The sequence below is a fragment of the Biomphalaria glabrata genome, chromosome 3 (genome assembly GCF_947242115.1).
Source record: "Biomphalaria glabrata chromosome 3, xgBioGlab47.1, whole genome shotgun sequence".
NCBI classification, from domain to species: Eukaryota; Metazoa; Mollusca; class Gastropoda; family Planorbidae; genus Biomphalaria; species Biomphalaria glabrata.
The window spans coordinates 2,706,228-2,727,813 of record NC_074713.1 but is presented as its reverse complement, the minus strand read 5'-3'; the positions used below and the strand labels follow the sequence as shown (position 1 = coordinate 2,727,813).

At 38.1% G+C, this 21,586-nt stretch overlaps 1 protein-coding gene across 3 annotated transcripts in view; it reads right to left on the bottom strand.

Moving 5' to 3' along the window:
- Positions 1-7,221: 7,221 nt before the first annotated feature.
- Positions 7,222-21,586, bottom strand: part of LOC106054239 (uncharacterized) — a 41,578-nt gene continuing 27,213 nt past the window's right edge. For 2 of the 3 annotated variants that reach the window (XM_056023076.1, XM_056023077.1), the window contains exons 3-4: positions 14,406-14,650; positions 7,222-13,535 (exon numbers count right to left, since the gene is read on the bottom strand). In XM_056023076.1, the coding sequence (XP_055879051.1) occupies positions 13,329-13,535; positions 14,406-14,650 (452 nt within the window). In that variant the 3' untranslated portion in view covers positions 7,222-13,328. The remainder of the gene's footprint in view (positions 13,536-14,405; positions 14,651-21,586) is intronic. The other variant, XR_008776895.1, reaches the window with a different exon arrangement.

The following is a 21,586-nucleotide window of genomic DNA, read 5'->3' as shown; positions in this document are numbered from 1 at the left end:
CACTTACTGAACTCCGGCACTGACTGTACACAAAGGTGAACTCTGAGAACCAGTGTATACGAATGTATAGAAAAGTGAGACAAGTTGATATACCACTCTATGTATCAAGTCTCTTTCCACTTAGTGCGGAGCTTCCGCAAGGATCGGATCTTTAAAACAAAATACATTGTCAAATGAGGGATGTATTGGTCACTCACCAGGTGGCGCTCCTCTATGGTAAAATACATGGAATTGACACCAGCCTGTCAGGCGTCAAGAAGACTCCAATGGTTAAAAATGAGGAGGTCTCTTCTCTCTCCCCTCCCCCCCCCCTCTCTCTCTCTGCCCCTTTCTCTCTCTCTCTCTCTCTCTGTCACTGTCTTTGCCTCTGTCTGACTCTCTCTTTGTCTCTGTCTGTTTAACTCTCTCTCTCTTTTTGTCTCTCTCTCTTTCTCTCTCTCTCTGCCTCTCAGCTGTCTCTCTCTCTCCTCTATCCTCTATTTCAATCTAAACCCCTACATTGCGAAGAAATCAATGCAGCAGATCTAATGTGAAGTGGGCCAAGGTCCAGGGAGCTAAGAACAATTAGACCAAACACTTAATTAGAATGTCATCTTGTACCTGTTCACCTCAGACGTCCCTCACGAGCTGACAACTTGTTACATGCCATGTTTGGTTTTAGATTTGAGATGTATGATGATGTATAAGAGATGTATGATGACGTATCAGCAATGTATAATGACGTATCAGCAATGTATAATGACGTATCAGCAATGTATAATGACGTATCAACAATGTGGCGTAAATTGATGGATCAGCGATGTATGAGGACGTATTAGCAATGTATGATGACATATTAGCAATGTATGATGACATATTAGCAATGTGACGTATATTGATGTATCAGCGATGTACGAGGATGTATTAGCAATGTGACGTATTTCAATGTATCAGCGATGAATGATGATGTATCAGCGATGTATGATGATATATTAGTAATGTGACGTATATTGATGTATCAGAGATGTATGATGATGTATTAGCAAATGACGTATATTGATGTCTCAGCGATGAATGATGACGTATCAGTGATGTATGATGTACATGTGATGTATAATGATGTATCAGTGATGTATGCTGATGTATCAGCTATTTGTGATGATGCTCATGTGATGTATATTGACGTATCAGTGATGTATGATGTACATGTGATGTATGATGATGTATCAGCGACGTATATTAATGTATCAGGGATGTTTGATGATGTATCAGCGATGTATAGTGATGAATCAGTGACACTTGATGATGTGTCAGAATGTATGACGATATCAGCCAGGTCAAATGATGTCAACGCCATATACGCCAATTTATCCGCAGTGTTACGTGATATTTCAGCTATGAATGATGCTGAATCAGCCAAGTATGATGATTAGCTATTTCTGTATAATGATGAATGATATCAGCTAAGCAAGGTGACTTATCACCAATGATGATATTTTAGACAGGAATTTTAATATATTCGTGATGTGTGAGGAGTTATCAGAAATGTCTCAACCATGTATGAAAATGTGTCAGACATGTGTTAGCCATGCATTGAATTGTTCCAGCTATGTGTCAGCCATGTATTAAAACTTTTCAGCTATATTTCAGCCATATATGATATCAGCTACGCAAGTTGACTTATCACCAATGATGATATTTTAGACATTTTAATATATTCGCGATGTGTGTAAGGCATGTGTCAGACATGTAAGGCAATGTGTCAGCCATGTAAGGCAATGTGTCAGCCATGCAATGTGTCAGCCATGTAAGGCAATGTGTCAGCCATGTAAGGCAATGTGTCAGCCATGTAAGGCAATGTGTCAGCCATGTAAGGCAATGTTTCAGCCATGTAAGGCAATGTGTCAGCCATGTAAGGCAATGTGTCAGCCATGTAAGGCAATGTGTCAGCCATGTAAGGCAATGTGTCAGCCATGTAAGGCAATGTGTCAGCCATGTAAGGCAATGTGTCAGCCATGTAAGGCAATGTTTCAGCCATGTAAGGCAATGTGTCAGCCATGTAAGGCAATGTGTCAGCCATGTAAGGCAATGTGTCAGCCATGTAAGGCAATGTGTCAGCCATGTAAGGCAATGTGTCAGCCATGTAAGGCAATGTTTCAGCCATGTAAGGCAATGTGTCAGCCATGTAAGGCAATGTGTCAGCCATGTAAGGCAATGTGTCAGCCATGTAAGGCAATGTGTCAGCCATGTAAGGCAATGTGTCAGCCATGTAAGGCAATGTGTCAGCCATGTAAGGCAATGTGTCAGCCATGTAAGGCAATGTGTCAGCCATGTAAGGCAATGTGTCAGCCATGTAAGGCAATGTGTCAGCCATGTAAGGCAATGTTTCAGCCATATATGAAATAGGTATGAAAAGTTTTCAGCTAGGTGTCAGCCATGTATGAAACTATTTGAGCGATTGTATGATCATGTGCCAGCTATGTAAAACGTATAGAAGAACTAATTACCAAATTAATTACTCGGACACACATCCCGCATTGGAAACGACCGCATACCAAAGGCGATCTACTTTGACGTGCTTAGTAACAGACGTTCCGTCCACCCCCCACCCCCACCCCTTGTAAACGCTATAAAGTTCAACTCAGGCGCCATTTCGCCCTCACCGGCATAGAGGAAAGTAGCTGGCAGCAGATGGTCTCTGAAAGAGACAGTTGGAGATCTCACACAAAGATCGAGGGACAAACATTTGAGACCCAACGAAAAGTCCTCATTGAAGACATGCGCAGAAGATGAAGAGAAAACTTAACATAATTCGCCGGAGGACAATGACTTTGTCTGCATGAATAGGCGGAAAAAAATGTAGGTCGCAGACGGGTTTGCGTAGACATGTGAAACACTGCACTCATCCATAATGTTTCGGTAACGAAGACATTGCTATTGAAGTCGGGTGATTTCAAACAGCTAACGAACCAGACGAACATGTCAAGAGTTGGGTTTTGAGAGTATATTGCAAGGTATCTGAAATAATTTTTTTTTTAGTTAGTTGCGTTGTGTGAATTTTTTTTTTATTCCAGACACTACGTCATCATAGACGCTACGTCATCGTCTGACCTATTTCTCACGTGTTCCGTTTCCTTTGAAAGAGTTACAGACAAGTCGAACCTAAACTAGGGGTGGGGGGGTGGGGTGTATAGCGCTCTTACATACAGAGTATACACATTGGCTGTTGTAGTGCATACACTTTGATTCAAATGATATCGTATGCGAGTATTAAAGACGCGAAAGGTTTATTTAAGGGAAGATGAAGACGGCTACATAGGTGAATATTGAGTGAGGAAAACAAGGTAAGTGAGACTTGGTGAGTTAGGTGAGACTTGGTGAGTTAATTGAGACTTGGTGAGTTAAGTGAGACTTGGTGAGTTAAGTGAGACTTGGTGAGTTAAGTGAGACTTAGTGAAAAGAGACACTTTTCGAAAATCCGTAAATATCTAATATCTTGATATGTATTTTCTGTATTTCTACGCTAATACTTTATATCTTGATATTGTTGCGATCTCTCCTCTACTATCCAGGCTCTCTTCAAACTGCACCACACGACACAACGAACTTAAAGAACCTCACAAGTCAGGGCTCCAAAGTATCAGTAACAGTTTAATTTCAAATACATCGCAATTGGCAACAACATTAACACTGTCTTAACAAAAACCTAGTCTCTGCTCCGCACTGACTTCACACACCGTGCTGGTTCTCGCCTCATACTGGTCACATTGCGAGGTAACGTGAAGTGATTCTAACACACTCGCTCTTATATAGTGTCTCTAGTGGCCTCGACACTGGTCCTTGCCGAACTGGCGTGTACTGTCACTGGTCCCTGTTGACCGCTCGTCCTGCGCTGGACTGTGGCGATTTGGGCAGGCCAAAACACACAGCACCACCCCCCATCTGTGCCACCACCAGGTTTACAACAATATGTATTTTATATATCTCTAGCCTGATGTATTGATACAGTTAGCATTATTTTGCTCATTAAAAAAAAATCCCAAACTTTTATACAAAATCTTTGCTTAAGTTCAACAAATGTGCTTTCGGGTCACTTCGGGGTGGACTGGAGCTGTATCTCACCACTTCACGCATCAGCATAACAAGAAGTCTCGCTAGTACTTGGCTACTAAACCGAGGGACAGCCCTGGTCTTACTGCTTTTTTTTTTCTATTCTCTTTAAATGACTGTTTTGACCCTGTTAAAGGTGAGTAAAGACTGTCCTCTAATTACCTTTTCCCAAACGTGAGACAAAGTTTCTACCAGTGAGAAAAAGGGGGGGGGGACTATATGACGTGTTGATACTCATCCAGGTCGGGTCTATTTAAACACCAGGAGATAGGTCACGTTGACCTCCCAATCAGGTCGCAGGTGAGCGCGGAACCGGATGAAACGTGAGCCTGTTTGCCAGAGCGGACCAGAAAACAAACATAGTATCTGGCTTGGTGGCTAAACAGTCCTTCAATCTTGTGACATAGTTTAGCGGTTCCCAAACACGAGTCTACGTATCCCAGGGCAGTATCGTTGGGTCTTCCTCTGGTCTTCAAATTAAGCTTTCAAAATCAGTACATCGTTGTACAAAGTCTAAATATAGAGTGTCAAACTAAATCTCTATGTCATGTTTCCGTGAACGAAAACTATAAGATATTGAATCGCCTCGAGTGAAATGAACGGTGCTAGTACTGTACAGTCCAGTTCGAGGCCAGGCAAGGCTATAATCAGATAAGCGCTTGTCCAGTTTAACGGTTCGTGTTGCCGATTGTACAGTATTGGCTGTTAATTTATTACACTCAATAGCAGGCGTTGCCAAATTTCCAGAAGGTGAACTAGAGGCGATCACAGCAAAGAAGACGAACTGGTGGGACCCAAGGAACAAGACACGCCTCTGATGTGCCAACTCCATGGAGAAAAAAGTTCAAACAGCAGACAATGCTTGAAACAAACAAAAAAAACAACTTTATTTCTGTAGAAGAGACGAAAAGAAATCAAGGGGCGGGGGGGGGGGGGGGTAGAGGCATTTGATGTTTTTAAACATCTAAACATCCTTTGATGTCATCGACAATGTTTTTGTTTTAAATACTACAAAATCCGAACGCATTAAACTCTCCCCCCCCTTCCAATTTATCCTGGACATCTGTGTTCTTGTGCAGCAATTCACGACCCACGCCACACACACACCCCACCACACACACATACACACACACACACAAAACCACAAAGGCCCTTTTGCTATATTACACAATGACTGCATTACATCTCTCAAAAACTTGGAAAAATCTCAAATAAATATGAAAAGAGAAACGAATACATTTACTCGTTGGGTTATAATTGGTTCTCTTTGAGTTTGGGTTGTGTGTGTGTGAAGTGGGTTCAAATTGGTTTGACAAAGGTTTGACAAAGGTTTGACAAAGGAACAGCTCGTAGTAGGAGTGCGCATACAAGTTATTACCACAGGCACATCAATGTCAGGTAAAAGGATAAGGAAGTCTTAATTACTTACCATGGTATTGAAGCCTCGCTGTACTGACCTATACATTGAAGCCTCGCAGTGATGGTTTCATATGTCATTGGACTGATCTATGCATTAAAGCCTCAATGCGTTTGCATTATTTACGAAAAGCCTAATTGTACTGTTGATTGTAGGATAGTTTCAACATTTGAATGCTGACTGTTCTGGCCTTTTATGGAAGCGTCATTGATATAGCCTTTTTATTGAAGCCTCATTGATCTGGCTTTTTTTTTATTGAAGCCTCATTGATCTGGCTTTTTTTTTTATTGAAGCCTAATTGATCTGGCTTTTTTTTATTGAAGCCTCATTGATCTGGCTTTTTTTTTATTGAAGCCTCATTGATCTGGCTTTTTTTTTTTTTGAAGCCTCTTTGTTCTGGACTTTTTTTTATTAAAGCTTCATTGGGCTGGCCTTTTTATTGAAGCCACATTGTTCTGGAATTTTTATTAAATTCTAACGTGTTAAGATTTTTAATAAAAAAAACAAACAAAGGATTCGTTCGTCTCCACCAAGACTGCAATATGGAAATAAATCCATATCTGATAATGATCAGATCACAGACCTATATATTTAGATAGTTATACACGTAACTCTTTCTTCACTTGTAAGGGAAGTCGCCCCGAATCTAGGAAAATCGATCTCTTCTGTCTTAGAAAAGTAATGATCTTCAGTTTTCAAAGTTTAGAAATAATACAATACCTTTTTTGCGGATTTTAAATAGAATTGGCTATTGCTATTAATTACAGAACGCAAATCTATGAAATAAAGCCATTTCCTGTTGGTTTCCATTGAGGTCATGATTTGAAAATCCTAGATGTAAATAATTCAAGTCTGTTGATTTTAATCATCTTATGTACATTTACATAGATAGATAACCTTTCAAGATTATGTATCTAAAAATTGTAAAATACTAATTATGAGACGAGAATGCTCTTATTTTTTATGTTCAATTACTAGATCTAGATCTAAAAATTAAATTATATTGTTGTAAACCTGGTGGTGGCACAGATGGGGGTGGTGCTGTGTGTTTTGGCCTACCCAAATCGCCACAGTTTAGCGTAGGACGAGCGGTCAACCGAGACCAGTGACAGTACACGCCAGTTCGGCGAGGACCAGTGTCGTAAATATTACGCACGCAAGTCACGGCGAAAGTGATCAACTGGAGTGGTCAAGAAGGTTCGAGAAGCCAGTAGAGACACTATATAAGAGCGAGTGTGTTAGAAAGACTTCACGTTACCTCGCGATGTGACCAGTACGAGGCGAGAACCATCACGGTGTGTGAAGTCAGGCGGAGCAAGACTAGGTTTTTGGAAAGACGGTGTTTTAATGTTGTTGCCAATTGCGATGTATTTGAAATTAAACTGACTGATACTTTGGAGCCCTGAGTTGTGAGGTTGTTTAAGTTCGTTGTGTCGTGTGGTGCAGTTTGAAGAGAGCCTGGATAGTAGGAGAGATGTAACAATATGTTACATAGGTTGGGGTTGTAAATAATATTGTACTTCCTAAAACTACTTTACAAAAACAACGCCTTGTTTCAGTTTTTTCGAAGGTGATCACATTTGTAGATTTAAAAGATCTCCATGTCCAGTCTAGATATTATATTTATAGGTCTGTGGTCCTTACACACACATACATTCAAAAACGAAACAAAGTTAATAAAAAATAAAAAAATAACGAAAGAAATAAAACATAAATTGAGTTTGTTCCTTTTAAAATGTTTATTTCAAGTTTTTCATAATTGTCTCCCCTTCGTGAATTTCAAACTGAAATTCTATATTTAGAAAAAATTTTTTTGCAACGAACTCATGTTCTGATATGAGCATAATGTGTGACGTCTGCTGAGCAGGTTTAGGAGGGAGCAGGTAACTCCATGGACATGGCTGTTTAAGAACACATACAATGGTCTCAGCACTATTAAACATGTAGCTATACATTTCATAGTCAAAGTATTATATCCACTGTCAGTGAAACAATTCATTGATTGAAAAATTTAAAGAAAAAAAAAGGGAATACTTCCAATAACATTGGTTTGAAGGCAAAATAACGAATGTAAAAAAAAAATAATAATATAATCACATGTAAGTAAAACATATTAAAGTAACACATGTGATAATGTCTGAAATGAAAAGTTATTTAGGTTTTGGAACACAAAGGTGAATGTTCAATTCAAGTGCACAAGTGTTTATGTCTGTGTGTGTGTGTGTGTGTGTTTATGTCCGTAGTTAGGTTATGTTCAGTAAATGTCATTCCGTTAAGTAATAGTCACTACGCTTAGTCAATGTCACTAAGTCCAGTAAATGTACCTACGTCAAGTAAATGTCACATCATCCAATAAATGTCACTACGTCCAATAAATGTCACTGCGTCCAGTAAATGTCACTACGTCCAGTAAATGTCACTACGTCCAGTAAATGTGACTACGTCCAATAAATGTCACTACGTCCAGTAAATGTGACTACGTCCAGTAAATGTCACTTCATCCAATTAATGTCAATTCGTCCAATTAATGTCACTACGTCCAGTAAACGTGTCACTACGTGAATGCTCATTATATACAAGAGACTCTCCAAAGTAAAACAAGATGGCATCCAAAATGAAATGATTAAATGAAGGTAAAAGTTGAATCACAAAACATTCTTCGAGCCAATGGCGTTCCATCAAAAAGGAACAGACCAAAAAACAAACACCAAAATTGCTTACTAAGCAACAAATAAACATAAAACTAACATTTGAAAAAAAAAGCATTCATAAAAATAAAATGGCTACTCATTCTGTACAGTTTCAGTCAAACTTTAATTTTTGGCTGGAAATTATAGTCACGTGTTCATGGCGTGTGTAGAGACATAACAGATTATTTTTTTTTTTAAAGTTGTTGCTAGGTTACAGATAAGGTGGTTTGGATATACAAAAAATAACTATAGCATAACATTGTTCTTACCATTTTGCTAAAGATTTGCGCTTAAAGGTCCACTGATGTTCGGGGAGTCTTTTTTTTTATTTACGATTATAGTTTTTGTCAAGCGAGAAATAATTTTTTGTGATTGATCTTTATGTCATTGACCAGATAAAATACATCAAGAAAATTTTATTTGATATCAATTGCCATAATATATTATATTTACACATGTAAAGAGAAAACTATAGAAATGGCAAAACCTTTGTTTATAATTGTTTTATTCCAAATCTTAATATTTAGAATTACAGAAAGAGTTCAATTTAATATTATTACTATACTCTAAAGTCTATCACTATATTATCTTCTAATCTTTTACATTACAACTGTTCCTGTTCTATTTAATTAGGTATTTTAAACTCTCCTTGGGTTATTAACTTTCCTGGCAGGTTCACGCCGACATCACGTGACTTGGCCAGGTAAATGTTGAGCATGAAAATAAAATTCCCAGAAAATGGCTAAAATATCAGCTTAGTGAAAAAGATTGAGTTTAAATTGAGCCCGAAGACAAAGTCTACTTTATAAAAAAAAAAAAAAGGATCCCATGCTTTTAACCATAGCCTTTAAGAGGCGACCAAATAATGACCACACAACGAGGCCAATGTTTAAAGAGCATGAGTTCAAACCCCATTACAAAATAAATAAAAATAAGACATACAAAAAAAAACCCACATAAAACTTACTTACAAGTATAATATACAATTTTAATAAACAATTTTTAAAAAACACACGAAAAATTAATCAAATAATGATATGTAAATAAAAAAATATATGTGGCTATGTCTTTGCAAACCAACAAAAAAAAAATTATGAATGAAAGCTGCCAGTTGATACAATGTATGACGTCAAGTGGTTAGTAATACTATAATTAGTTTAAGGGATTTCCCGATATCCCAATTCCGGTGACTTTCAAGAAAGACAAGTGAGACTAGGGTTAAATTAAAAACCCGGAATTTTTATTCCACAGAGGGCGTTCTTGTAATAGTCTCTCTCTCTCTCTCTCAAAATAATCTTGGTTGTAAAGAAGTCTTTCTATGTTTTTGTATTTAGCGTGATTCAAACAGCAATAACAATTTAAATAATAATAATCCGAAAATAAAATGCAAATTATACAAAGCTTCGTGTATTTAAGTATACCCTACTTTCAGATAATTTTACATTTATGTAAATATTTTCATCACTCGTCACAGTTATAATTATTAAAAGTGTACTTTTTACCATTTCAATCTTTAAAAAAAAAAAAAAAAATGTAATGAAATAGTTTAGATCACCTCATGCTGTAGAATAAAAATTCCATGATTTTGAAACTGACTCATGACGTCACGATGGGCAGGCACTGCCACGCGACGCATCACATTGTAAAAAAATACACAGCCGGGTTTACTCAATTTCTTGTAGACCTTCACACAAAAAAATGTAGATAAAAATTATGGCACTAAATTTCAATGATTCAAAACTAATTGCCATCATATATTTTTTTTACATTGTTTTTAAATTAATTTCTAACATACACAAAAGCAACAGCAATACACAGCAAAAAGTCATTTGTAAATGTCCATAACATTTATCTGGTGAAGGCCTATTTGACTGAACAGTAAGTCCGGCACTAAAAAAAAAAAAAAAGCTTCAAAAGTTACAATGTATATAAATATAGATGTGCTGCTTTTTTGCATAAAGACAAAAGTAGTGATCGCCGATAGTATTATGATGGTTAGCTGATGGTATATTATGATGGTAAGCTGATGGTATATTATGATAACATGGGGCGTCTATGATGCTGGCTGGAAAGGTTATATTATTATAAAAACAGTATAAACAAGCTGTTAACAAGATGGAATTGCTAAGGTGGCAACATTGACCATTTCTGAAGATAAGGGCAATTGGACATGATGACCATTGGACTTACCACGTGATGGCAAATGGACTCATCACGTGGTGGCAAAGAGCCCTAGAATGAAGGCCCGTAAGTACGCTCTTCGGCCCATAGTTCAGCATGTAGAATTATTGACCTCCACGTGCCATTGTGGTTGGGTCCTAGGTGGAATAAATAAGCTATTGACAATGGCTTCGTTGTTTTACGATGCAGTGATCAATGTATGATTGTTATCGATCAGTCCCTTTGGATCGTAGATGACTGAATGGTTTTTGTCACGCGCTTGATAAGAAGGACGACCATATATAAAACAACACTTTTTTTTTTGCATAATTCATCACGCACTACCTCGCCATGCACATCCGCGATAACAAAAATAGGTCAAAAGAAAAAATAGTCCCGTGAAAATAGTTCTATTAAAATTATTTTTTTTTTATTACAGGCCGACAGTTTTCTTATCACCTTGTTAAAAGCCGAGGCGACGTAGTGTCAAACCCAAAGATCCTAAAAAAAAATTAAGGCCACAAAATAAGATTTAAAAAAATAAAAAGGCTGGTGTAGGATCACATGAAATTTTTTTTTTCAAATTAAGGCCAAAGATAAAAAACCAACGTAACTGGTAAAGGCAAGCCAAAATAAGAATTAAAGGCAAGCCAAAATAAGAATTAGTCATTCAGACTTTAAACAATTTATTGACTTGTCCCACAAGAGCTTGGCAATGTCTAAGCGACTTAATTCAGCAATTACAAAGATCTGCCAAGCATCTAAGCAAAAGCGTTTGAATACAATCAGTAATTATTACAGTTTAACAATTAAAGAAAATACAAAATTGTAATAAACATGAAACATATAAATTAAATCTGTTCAGTGAGGTCAAATGTTAGATTTCATTTCACAAACTCAGAGTGTCAATCTCACAAAGTCTGTATTTAGACAAAGTGCAAATCTCACAAATTCTGTATTTAGACAAAGTGCAAATCTCACAAAGTCTGTATTTAGACAAAGTGCAAAATCTCACAAAGTCTGTATTTAGAATCTCACAAAGTCTGTATTTAGACAAAGTGCAAATCTCACAAAGTCAGTATTTAGACTAAGTGCAAAACTCACAAAGTCAGTATTTAGACAAACACAGTGTCTGACATCACAAGAAACTCTTGAGTTTGCACTGAATCTATATTGCCACAGTTATTGACGAGAAATTGTGTTAAAAGCTATTTTTCCAAACTAACCCAAAATGCCACTTGGTAAGACTATGCCCTGTTACATAACATTTTTCAAAAGATTGTTAGTTTATATATAAGATATATTATAAAATGAAAGAGTTATTGAAGGTGTTATATAATAAATATTGAGCTATTATGTTCCGAGTCCTTTATTCCCTTGAGCGTTCGACCAGGTGTGTGTGTGTGCCTCTATATGTGTGTTATGTTAATGTAGCCCGTATATACTTGTATACATTTAAATGTTTGCATATGTTATGGCTAAACAAGGTTAGATCATTCAAATCTAGAGTAGTCTCCACTGAGCAAATATCGGGTTGTCTTTCAGTACTTGAGATTTGAGCATAGGTATGGAAGTGTGTGGGGTGTGTGTGGGGGGGATGTGTGAGTGTGTGTGAGATGTGTGAGATGTGTGAGTGTGGGATGCGTGAGGTGACCTGGGAGGGGGAAGGGGAGGGAATGAACTGAATCAAAATATTATTTATATTACACTACAAAAAAACGGATTCGACAGGGAAAGCTGGGTCGGGGTGGAAGGGGTTAATCAATAAATAATTCTAGATATGGAAAATAAGTTAGAAACTTCCCCCCCCCCCCCCCTGTCAATGTGACCAGATACATCAGCTGCCATATTTCTTCAGTTCGACCTACTAAATAAATATAATTAAAAAAACGAAATTGTTTCTCTGTGCCTCTGTATACGTTTAATTTTGTAAGACAAAAAGGAAAATTGACTCATACAAGGTAGAAAGTGTTAGTCCATTAAAAAAATAAAATGGTGACCGGTCATTTCATCCCACGGCCATTTCATGCCCAATTAAATATTTTTCTTTTTTCATTGTTTAATTGTGCTGTTAAGGCTTTGACTTATGATGAAATGACCAGAGGATGAAATGATCAGGGGACGAAATGACCGGGGGATGAAGTAACCAGGGGATGAAATGACCGGGAACCAATAAAATTGATGATTTTAGCTTACAGAAAGTAACACTCACTGACATTAATGTTCTATTGTTTGTATTTCATTTATGTTTAGAAATATTATTTTATTTTATTTTTTGTTGTTGTAGGATGGGTGGACGGGAGAATCAAGATTAATTTTAAAAATAATAATTCAGCACAGCAATTGATATATAAATCTAAATGAAGTAATAGTTCCTAAGCCTAAATAAACTCTCTCACTCTCTCTCTCTTTTAGGATTGGATTTCTTCTTGCGAATCAATTTCTTTACAATAACAAATCTCAAGGCTATGAATCATACATTAATGAACATATGTGATCAATTAAAAAGAAGTAACTCTTTTAAAAAAGAAACGAAACAAATAATGCATATTTCAAAATGTGAAATTGAACAGAAATTCAAGAAACAAACATACTTACATTCGTCTTACCCTCCTGTGGGAGACTTGAACAGAGAAGTCCAGATATTTCTTTGAATGACAAATTATATAAGAACACACAAATTTACAACTGAGAAATCAAAAAAAAATTGTCTAACGGCTTATTGTCATGAAATCCACAAAGGGTCCAAAGTTATTCAAGCATATAATCCAAATGCAGAAAGAATATCAATGATGTCATTGACCTATTTCCACACAAATTGTATGTCAGAATATCGTCCTAACCGGATGTTCAAAAAAAGGAATGGGGACAGCGTCCTTGACAACCCTGTGTATCACAGACAAGTGACGTCATATCACGACCTACTCTCTAATTTGTGCGCGTTTTACTTTTGTGTAGTTTCGAGGCCATCGTCAATCAGACGTGAGCTCCTCTGTCGACGAGTTGTCTTCCTCCGGAGTGGACTGTTCCAAGAGATCAACAGACGACTCTTGCCTGGGGAGGCTGGCCCGGCTGAAGCTCTCCTGGACGAAAAAGCTGCGGACGTTTTGCAAGAACCCGAGGGGCCGAGTGATGGGGAACGAGGCCGGGTAGCCGTCAAGGTCCTCCCTAACAGGACTCTGTGAAAGAAAACATTGAGGTCCTGAATGGTAAGGAAATGTCATCTCTAGGGCTGTATGGGTAAAACGTGCTTTAAAAAGTTTCACCCTTAAAACGAATCAATACATTTATTTTAACAACTTTCAAACTAGAAAAAAACAATTCTGAACAGGAGAAGGTAAAAATTTAAAAATATAGAAAATGGAGACTACTGTATCTAGATCTATGTGCGGCTGTAAGTGTATGACAATTATATAACTCTTTTAGACTTTGTGAATCTAAACCAAAACTAGTATTGTAACTGAAATCACAATAAAAATGAATTAAAAAAAAAAAAAACTAAATTATTTTTTATTAGTATTATATTTCTATGGATAATTGTTTTCTCATAATTTGGTTTACTAATAAGATATTACACGTTTTCTGAAATCCACCCAAAATATTTCCTAATGTTTTAGTTTAGAAAAAAAAAAGGTAAATTATCTTCCTTTAAGTATTTGTATTTTTTATATTAATAATATCACTAGATTTAAAATGCACTAATTTGTGGATATTGATAGAGATGTGATAACCTTATAAAGAAAAATCAAATAAACTACAATAGTAACAAGCTTTACTTATAATATTCAACGTGACCCACACATGTAATCTACACATGTAATCTACACATGAGGACAGGGACAAAAGTACCAAGAGTTCACACTAGACGTACACAGGTCACCTCAATACAACCAATCACGTGACAGTGTGATGAGAAATGTATGGAGCTATCGTTAAGTGTGATTGCTTTGGTTACTGGGTGTATTTGAGAGTCGCTAGCTACTGCCCATTTCACACAAGTACAGTATGACGATGACCACAATAAAACCATGAATGAACGCCCTACTGACCAGTCGCCGGGTGCCGAAGAGGGCGGCGTTGAACTCATCACTCATGCGCCTCAGTTCTCGCCCCACCTGGCGCCCCGTCTCCCGGGCTCGGGTGGCTCGCTCGTAGGCGTGGAAGTCAGGGACCGAGTTGGAGCGGTCTCGCCCCGTAGTAGGCACAATGTCCGGGAGAGGGACCAAGCTGGAGGGCAGCCCTGGGAGGGCGCCACTGGCTGAAGAGCGGCGTCGCAGGGAGCTGGCAGCTGGTCCTGAAAGAACAAAAATGTAAAAAAAATAATTAAGATCTCAGCGACACAAATGTCTCTAACGATTTTCCTAGAAAATTAACAGTGTTTATCGCCTAGCAAAGAATTACTAGCTCGTTGGCCGCATGGGGAAAACTCTGCTTTGGCCCGTTATACCTTTTTCAAAATAAAAAAATAAAAAAAAATTAAATTTGGCTAGAGGACTAGGGCTAGATCTAGATCCAACATCGGTTTTGAATAAAAAAACTCTTCACGTTCCTTGAAAGGACTATCGCGTTCGGGAATTTCCGAAAGTACGGTATTTTTGCGCATCGTCTTCTAAGTTTAGATCTAGGGCAGGGGTCGGCAACCCTTTGAGTCGAAAGAGCCAAAAATTACAATTTACCAAATTTTAAAGTTTATAAAGAGCCGCAATGTTTTTCTTGCCAACAATAAATAGTACTCACACAATTAATTTTTTTATTTAAAAAAAACGAATATATTATTTCATATATACGTGTTTTTCACACCAAATTAGATAATATATATATGGTTTTATTAAATAATTATTTTTTTCTTTCGGCAACAACAAAAGCAGTTAAATATTTACTTACAACACTAACTTGTACTTGAATAACAAACAATTGAGAAAATTCAATGGGAGGTTGGCTTTGCATGGTTTTAGAAAGTTTGGATACATTAGGCTCATAACTTGCTTTTAGTTTCAAACACGACTCTAAATTTTCATTTGTTTGTTGACTTCTTACTGTACTTTCATTTATATATGAATATAACACTTGCTCGCACGAATATGTCGATCCGAAGATAGTCAGTACTTCAAATGCCAACTTCACCTCACTCTAGCATTCTGGAAGACTATTCGAATATAGGCTAAGTGTCTCAACTCGAGACATTTCTTTTAAAGTTGTCCCATTTGTTGCGTAACGTGCATACATTTCTGGACATCCAACATTTTCAACTTTATCTTTGATTTGTTTATAAATGTGCTGAAGTAATGTGTGTCAATAGTTGCATTGAGTTTTATCGCGATTCTGTTTTAGACATTTAAAATGAAGTAAGTGCATATCTTCTGCCAAAAGAATTAATTTTTCTTCAAAATAAACTAATTCTTCTACCAAAACAGGATGGATTTTACTTTCTTTGCAGTTTTAGATTCAGTTCATTTCCTTTCGCTGTTATATCCACCATAAAGTACAATTTTTGCGACCATTTGTCGTTCTCATATTCAGGGTGATTAATGCTTGTTTTCATTTAGGAATGTATTTATTTCATTCAAGCACAAAGCAAAACGATTCAAGCCATCGCACTTTATTGTAAAGAAGGAGGTCAGAATACTGTATCAAATGTATAACCTTAACTATTTAACTGTTTGGACACAAAGCGCTTCTTGGTGTATTATGCAGTGAAATGTAAGAATTCGGTGGTTTATTTGGCTCCAAAGAATTGTTGTTGCTCCTTAATTTTTCTTATCATAATTTTGGCTCAATCAATTGCTGTTTAAACGATTTTATTTAACTCGATTTTATTGTCTTCAAGGCATTTCTGCATGGCATTCGCTCCATCTTCCCCTCTAGTTTGTCATGAGAGTAGCAATCCTGGAAGATCTTCTTTTGGACCTTGGGAAGACATATACCTGACAAAATGGGCAACTTATTCCGTGCCTTTTATGTCGCAAGACTAGCAAGTGATAAGGCAGAAGAAAGTTGAATATCTTCCACCTGGAACTATGTTACATTGGAAGATAATTTTAGCTATTCTATCTTGTACTGTTTTAGCGGATAGTAGCATATCTTTGCCTTTTTTTTTTTCAAGGTTTCTGTTTTTGTTTTTTGTTTTTGAAATCACGAAACAGTTGTTCAGGCGCACATAGGAAGCAGTCTTTGACATACTCACCATCTGAAAATGGTTTGCCTTTTTGTTTAGTTTCTATTGGTACCGCAAATCTTGCCAGATTAGCACTACTTGTAGATTGCTTCTAACTTAGAGAAAATCATTGGCTTCTAACTTATTTACTTGAAACAACAAACTATATGTCATAGCCAAAGCACGTAGTGAAGATGCCGTTTCGTCTTGCGTCGAAAGCGAATTAAAACCTACATAGAAACACCAGACGACGGCGTCATTTGAGAGCTTCCGACAACTGACGACACTTACGATGCGTGTAATGGGGGGGTGGGGTGGTATAAGGCTGAGAGATAGAATCGGTGCCTACTCTTCGTTAAACGATTTAGAACTATTCTGAAAAATGTTTCGATAAAATAAATAATATTTGCGTATGGAACTAAAGAGCCGCAGCTTCACATCCAAAGAGCCGCATGTGGCTCGCGAGCCGCAGGTTGCCGACCCCGGATCTAGGGGAATATCATTAGAATAGTATAATGTGGAGTAAATCTAGACATTCGCTTAAACCTGGTTTCTTTCTCAGGTTGGGGGGGGGGGGGTAAAAATGTTTTAATGTTTTAAATCTAACATTCAGTAGTTATTACGAGAAAAACAATCTCTCTATATTAGTACAAACTAAATGACCGAAGTTGTCTGTGTTATTTGAATTACTTTCACATTAAATAGTCACGGACTAAAGAAAATGTTTTAAACGATTACTAGAACTAGTGGAGGCGCGGTGGCTGAGTGGTAAAGCGCTTGGCTTTCAGACTGGAGGATCCAAGGTTCGAATCCTAGTAAATGCTGGGCTTTTAATTTCGGGATATTTAAGGCACCAACCAGCTCTAACGGGTACCTGAACGTAGTTGGGGAATGGTAAAGCGGTTTTGCCGTTGTGCTGGCCACACGACACCCTCGTTAACCGTGGGCCACAGAAACAGATGTTTACATCCTCTGCCCTATAGACCACATGGTCTGAACATTAACTCTTTCTTTCCTAACTGACGATACCAAACGTTGATTCCACCAGAATGTGGTAAATAATTACGGAGAGAAAGAGTTAAAGAACGATTACATTGCTTTTACTTTTTTTTTTATTAGCATTTGTCTTTGGCGTTTTTTTTTTTTTATATCAAGGTAGCAATAACAACTATGGTACCTGAGGGTATTGCAACAAACAAAAACTAAAGTTGTAAGTGCATCTATATATATATATATAATTCTCTTCTTCGCTCAAGAGTTTGGACACCACGTAAAAGAAAGATCACTCTTTTATTTCTGCAAGTTGGACGGACTAGAGTTACCCTACGAACAAAAAAGCGGGGGGGGGGGGGGGGGGGGACACGTAGTATTCCCCAGTCACAAAATAGCGGGGCCGGACTTAACCGTTGTGACCAAGAAGTCATGGAAAGATCACTCTTTTTTTATTTCTACCCCACGTAGTTTTAGTCTCGAATGCACAATGTCGTTTTTACTTATCGCGCGTAGGATTGGCGTCTTCCATATTGCAGGACACCCCAAAATGACAATTTTTGTCTATACATTTCATGAGATTTGTATGAGTTTTCAAAAGATTTTTAATAATTTCCGGAGATTTCCAGGACTTTTTCGTATATTTTGCACTTTCAGGAGATTTCAAGGAGCTCCTGGTAAATCAGGAGACTGCGGAAATTCTGTTATAAAATGGTTTAATTTAATAATTTACACATAGGACTAGCGCGGGTCCTTTGAAAGTGCGGGGCCCACTGCGGTTGCATAGGTTGCATTGGCTTAAGGCCCACCTTGCAAAATAGAGGCGTATATTACGCCGAGGGTCGACTAGTTCAAATTATTTCAAAACCAATCAGCATGAACATTAAAACCACGTGACTTATACGGGAAAATCCGAATTGTGTAGAATACGAACTGACGAAATCAACCATCTGCTACTGGGGGAAAAAAATTGAAAAGATGAATGTGGTTCAGTCAAGTTTTATAACCTGGGTGAGTAAACTTCTGGGGTGGGAAAGGGGGGGGGGGATGGGCGTGGAGGGAGTGGGGATCTCCTACGTAGTTTAATAACGCAATAAATTTGCTCAGCCATGCGTGACGGAAAACAAACTTCTCGCCTTTCTTTGTTTGTTTGGATAAGAAACAGAAGCAACATCCAGGTCGTGCCTATTTGGGAACATTCTAACCAGTGCTTGATTTATCTAGAGACAACGGCTTAGCCTCTCCCCCACCCTTTCCCCCAAATGTTTCAAGAAAAAGATAGGAACAAATTGCCTTGTGTTGATCACAGCGGGTCCCCATCACCGCAAATAACTTAGGGCCTTATCAAGTCTAAAACCGGCCCTGATTCTAACGCTTCTTTACCCATCCCATATGCACCAAACGACCTCCGCGATTCATCTCCCCGCCAGATGGTTACAGTGTGCACACAGGTGCATTCTGGGCCAGGTCAAGGACATGTAATCTATAATTTACTTTTAAAAAAGTAAAATATCCTTTTTCAGACCTTGCCACCTACAGCGGCTGATGATGTCAAGCTTATCTGTTTCTATGGCCGAAGGTTAGGACGGTGTCCTGTGGCCAGCACAACGACCACTAGCCTTTATCTCAATTACGTTTATCAGGTACCAATTACATCTGGGCGGACTAAAGAGTGTTTTCAAAGACTAAAATGTCACCGGGATTCAAACTCGAAATCCTCGGCTCAGAAGAAGCCTAGCGCTTTTACCCACTCAGCCACCACGACTTACAAGCTTATCCTAACTGAAGATATTTACTTTTCTTCAAGATGTTTAGGTCTAGCATACCAGGGCCGGCCTTAGGCAATAGGCATAGGCAAAGTACCTCGCAGAGGAGTGGAGTAACTTACTAGGATCAGATCTCAAACATAGTAGAGCACTATGACTCTATGCCCACTAGTCTAACTTTTTTCTCTACTTTGGAAATTGGGATATATGAATTTCAGTTATCTGCCGATAACGGGCCGGTTATCGAAGGCCGGCTCTGAGCGTACAAAGTAATCTTGGCCATTGCGTCTAAAAAGATCACCCACACACATAAATGGAGGGGAAAAATTATAGCCAATTCATATTGAGCGAACCATCCAAACACACAAATTCTGCGTGGACATCTCCATCCCCAGGTGAGGTTGATAAGGTCTTATGCCAAAACATTTCAACTAATAGTCTCGATGCCCAGGTGAGGTTGACAAGGTCACATGCTATAACATTTCAACCAGTAGTCAAGAGATGAGTTTGAGTTTTTGGCACATCGGCACAATTTAGGCCATGTCGTGCCGTGTAGTCAAGAGATGACCACATTGTAGATATTGTTTCCTATGTCGCGCATTATGTATCAGAAGCGCATGTGTACGTTTTAGTATGAATCAATCGTTTTATATGACCATAAAAGGAAGAACCTTCTCGCGTTATTACAGATTAACGGAAAGGGGGAAACAAAAAGGGGGGGGGGGTATATACTGTCAGGCCAGTTTTAACTCGAAAATTTTTGTAACCTTAAATTGACGTTTTTCCTACACACGCAGACACACACACAGACGGCGATACTGCGATGCCATCACATATCTTTCTAACTAGTTGCCAAACATAGACACAAAATTACCACTGCACTGTGGGGTATAAGTGATGTCAGGTAAAGAAAAAAAAAAAGAATCCATGCCGGTCAATAGTACATATATAGTTTTATCATCCAAAAATAGACTGCATGGGGAAGCAACCACTATCTTGGGATCAAAGGGAGAGAATGGAGTGATGTCACCCGATTGAGACAAACTGGTTCATTCAGCTTCAAAGAGGAGAGGTTTGACTCCCGTGTTATTTGGTTTTCATTCAAAACGCGTCAGTCGCGGAAATTTTGCGCATTCTTTTTCCTTTACTCAAAAGGATGGGGGGGGGGGGAGATTTGCTAGAAGTGAGTAACATATGCGCGGCAAGCCCAACCTGAAGCGACACGTGAGTTCAGTTTGAACTAGGGTACTCATGTTCAACATGTGTGTGCATAACCAGGACTATGGTGATCACTCATCTGCAATACAACAAGCGAGCGCGGTTTGAACTACGAGACATGGGGACGCGACAAAATAACGCGACATTTCTCTTCAAAATAGCGCAAGTTGAAATAGCACAAGACAAAATATAGGAAGTTAAAATAGCGCAAGACAAAATAGCGCAAGACAAAATAGCGCAAGACAAAATATAGGAAGTTGAAATAGCGCAAGAATAAATAGCGCAAGACAAAATAGCGCAAGACAAAATAGCGCAAGACAAAATAGCGCAAGACAAAATAGCGGAAGTTGAAATAGCGCAAGACAAAATAGCGGAAGTTGAAATAGCGCAAGACAAAATAGCGCAAGATAAAATAGCGCAAGACAAAATAGCGGAAGTTGAAATAGCGCAAGACAAAATAGCGCAAGACAAAATAGCGGAAGTTGAAATAGCGCAAGACAAAATAGCGCAAGATAAAATAGCGCAAGACAAAATAGCGCAAGACAAAATAGCGGAAGTTGAAATAGCGCAAGACAAAATAGCGCAAGATAAAATAGCGCAAGACAAAATAGCGCAAGACAAAATAGCGCAAGACAAAATAGCGCAAGATAAAATAGCGCAAGACAAAATAGCGCAAGACAAAATAGCGCAAGACAAAATAGCGCAAGATAAAATAGCGCAAGACGAAATAGCGGAAGTTGAAATAGCGCAAGATAAAATAGCGCAAGACAAAATAGCGCAAGACAAAATAGCGCAAGATAAAATAGCGCAAGACAAAATAGCGCAAGACAAAATAGCGGAAGTTGAAATAGCGCAAGACAAAATAGCGCAAGATAAAATAGCGCAAGACAAAATAGCGCAAGACAAAATAGCGCAAGACAAAATAGCGCAAGATAAAATAGCGCAAGACAAAATAGCGCAAGATAAAATAGCGCAAGACAAAATAGCGCAAGACAAAATAGCGGAAGTTGAAATAGCGCAAGACAAAATAGCGCAAGATAAAATAGCGCAAGACAAAATAGCGCAAGACAAAATAGCGCAAGACAAAATAGCGCAAGATAAA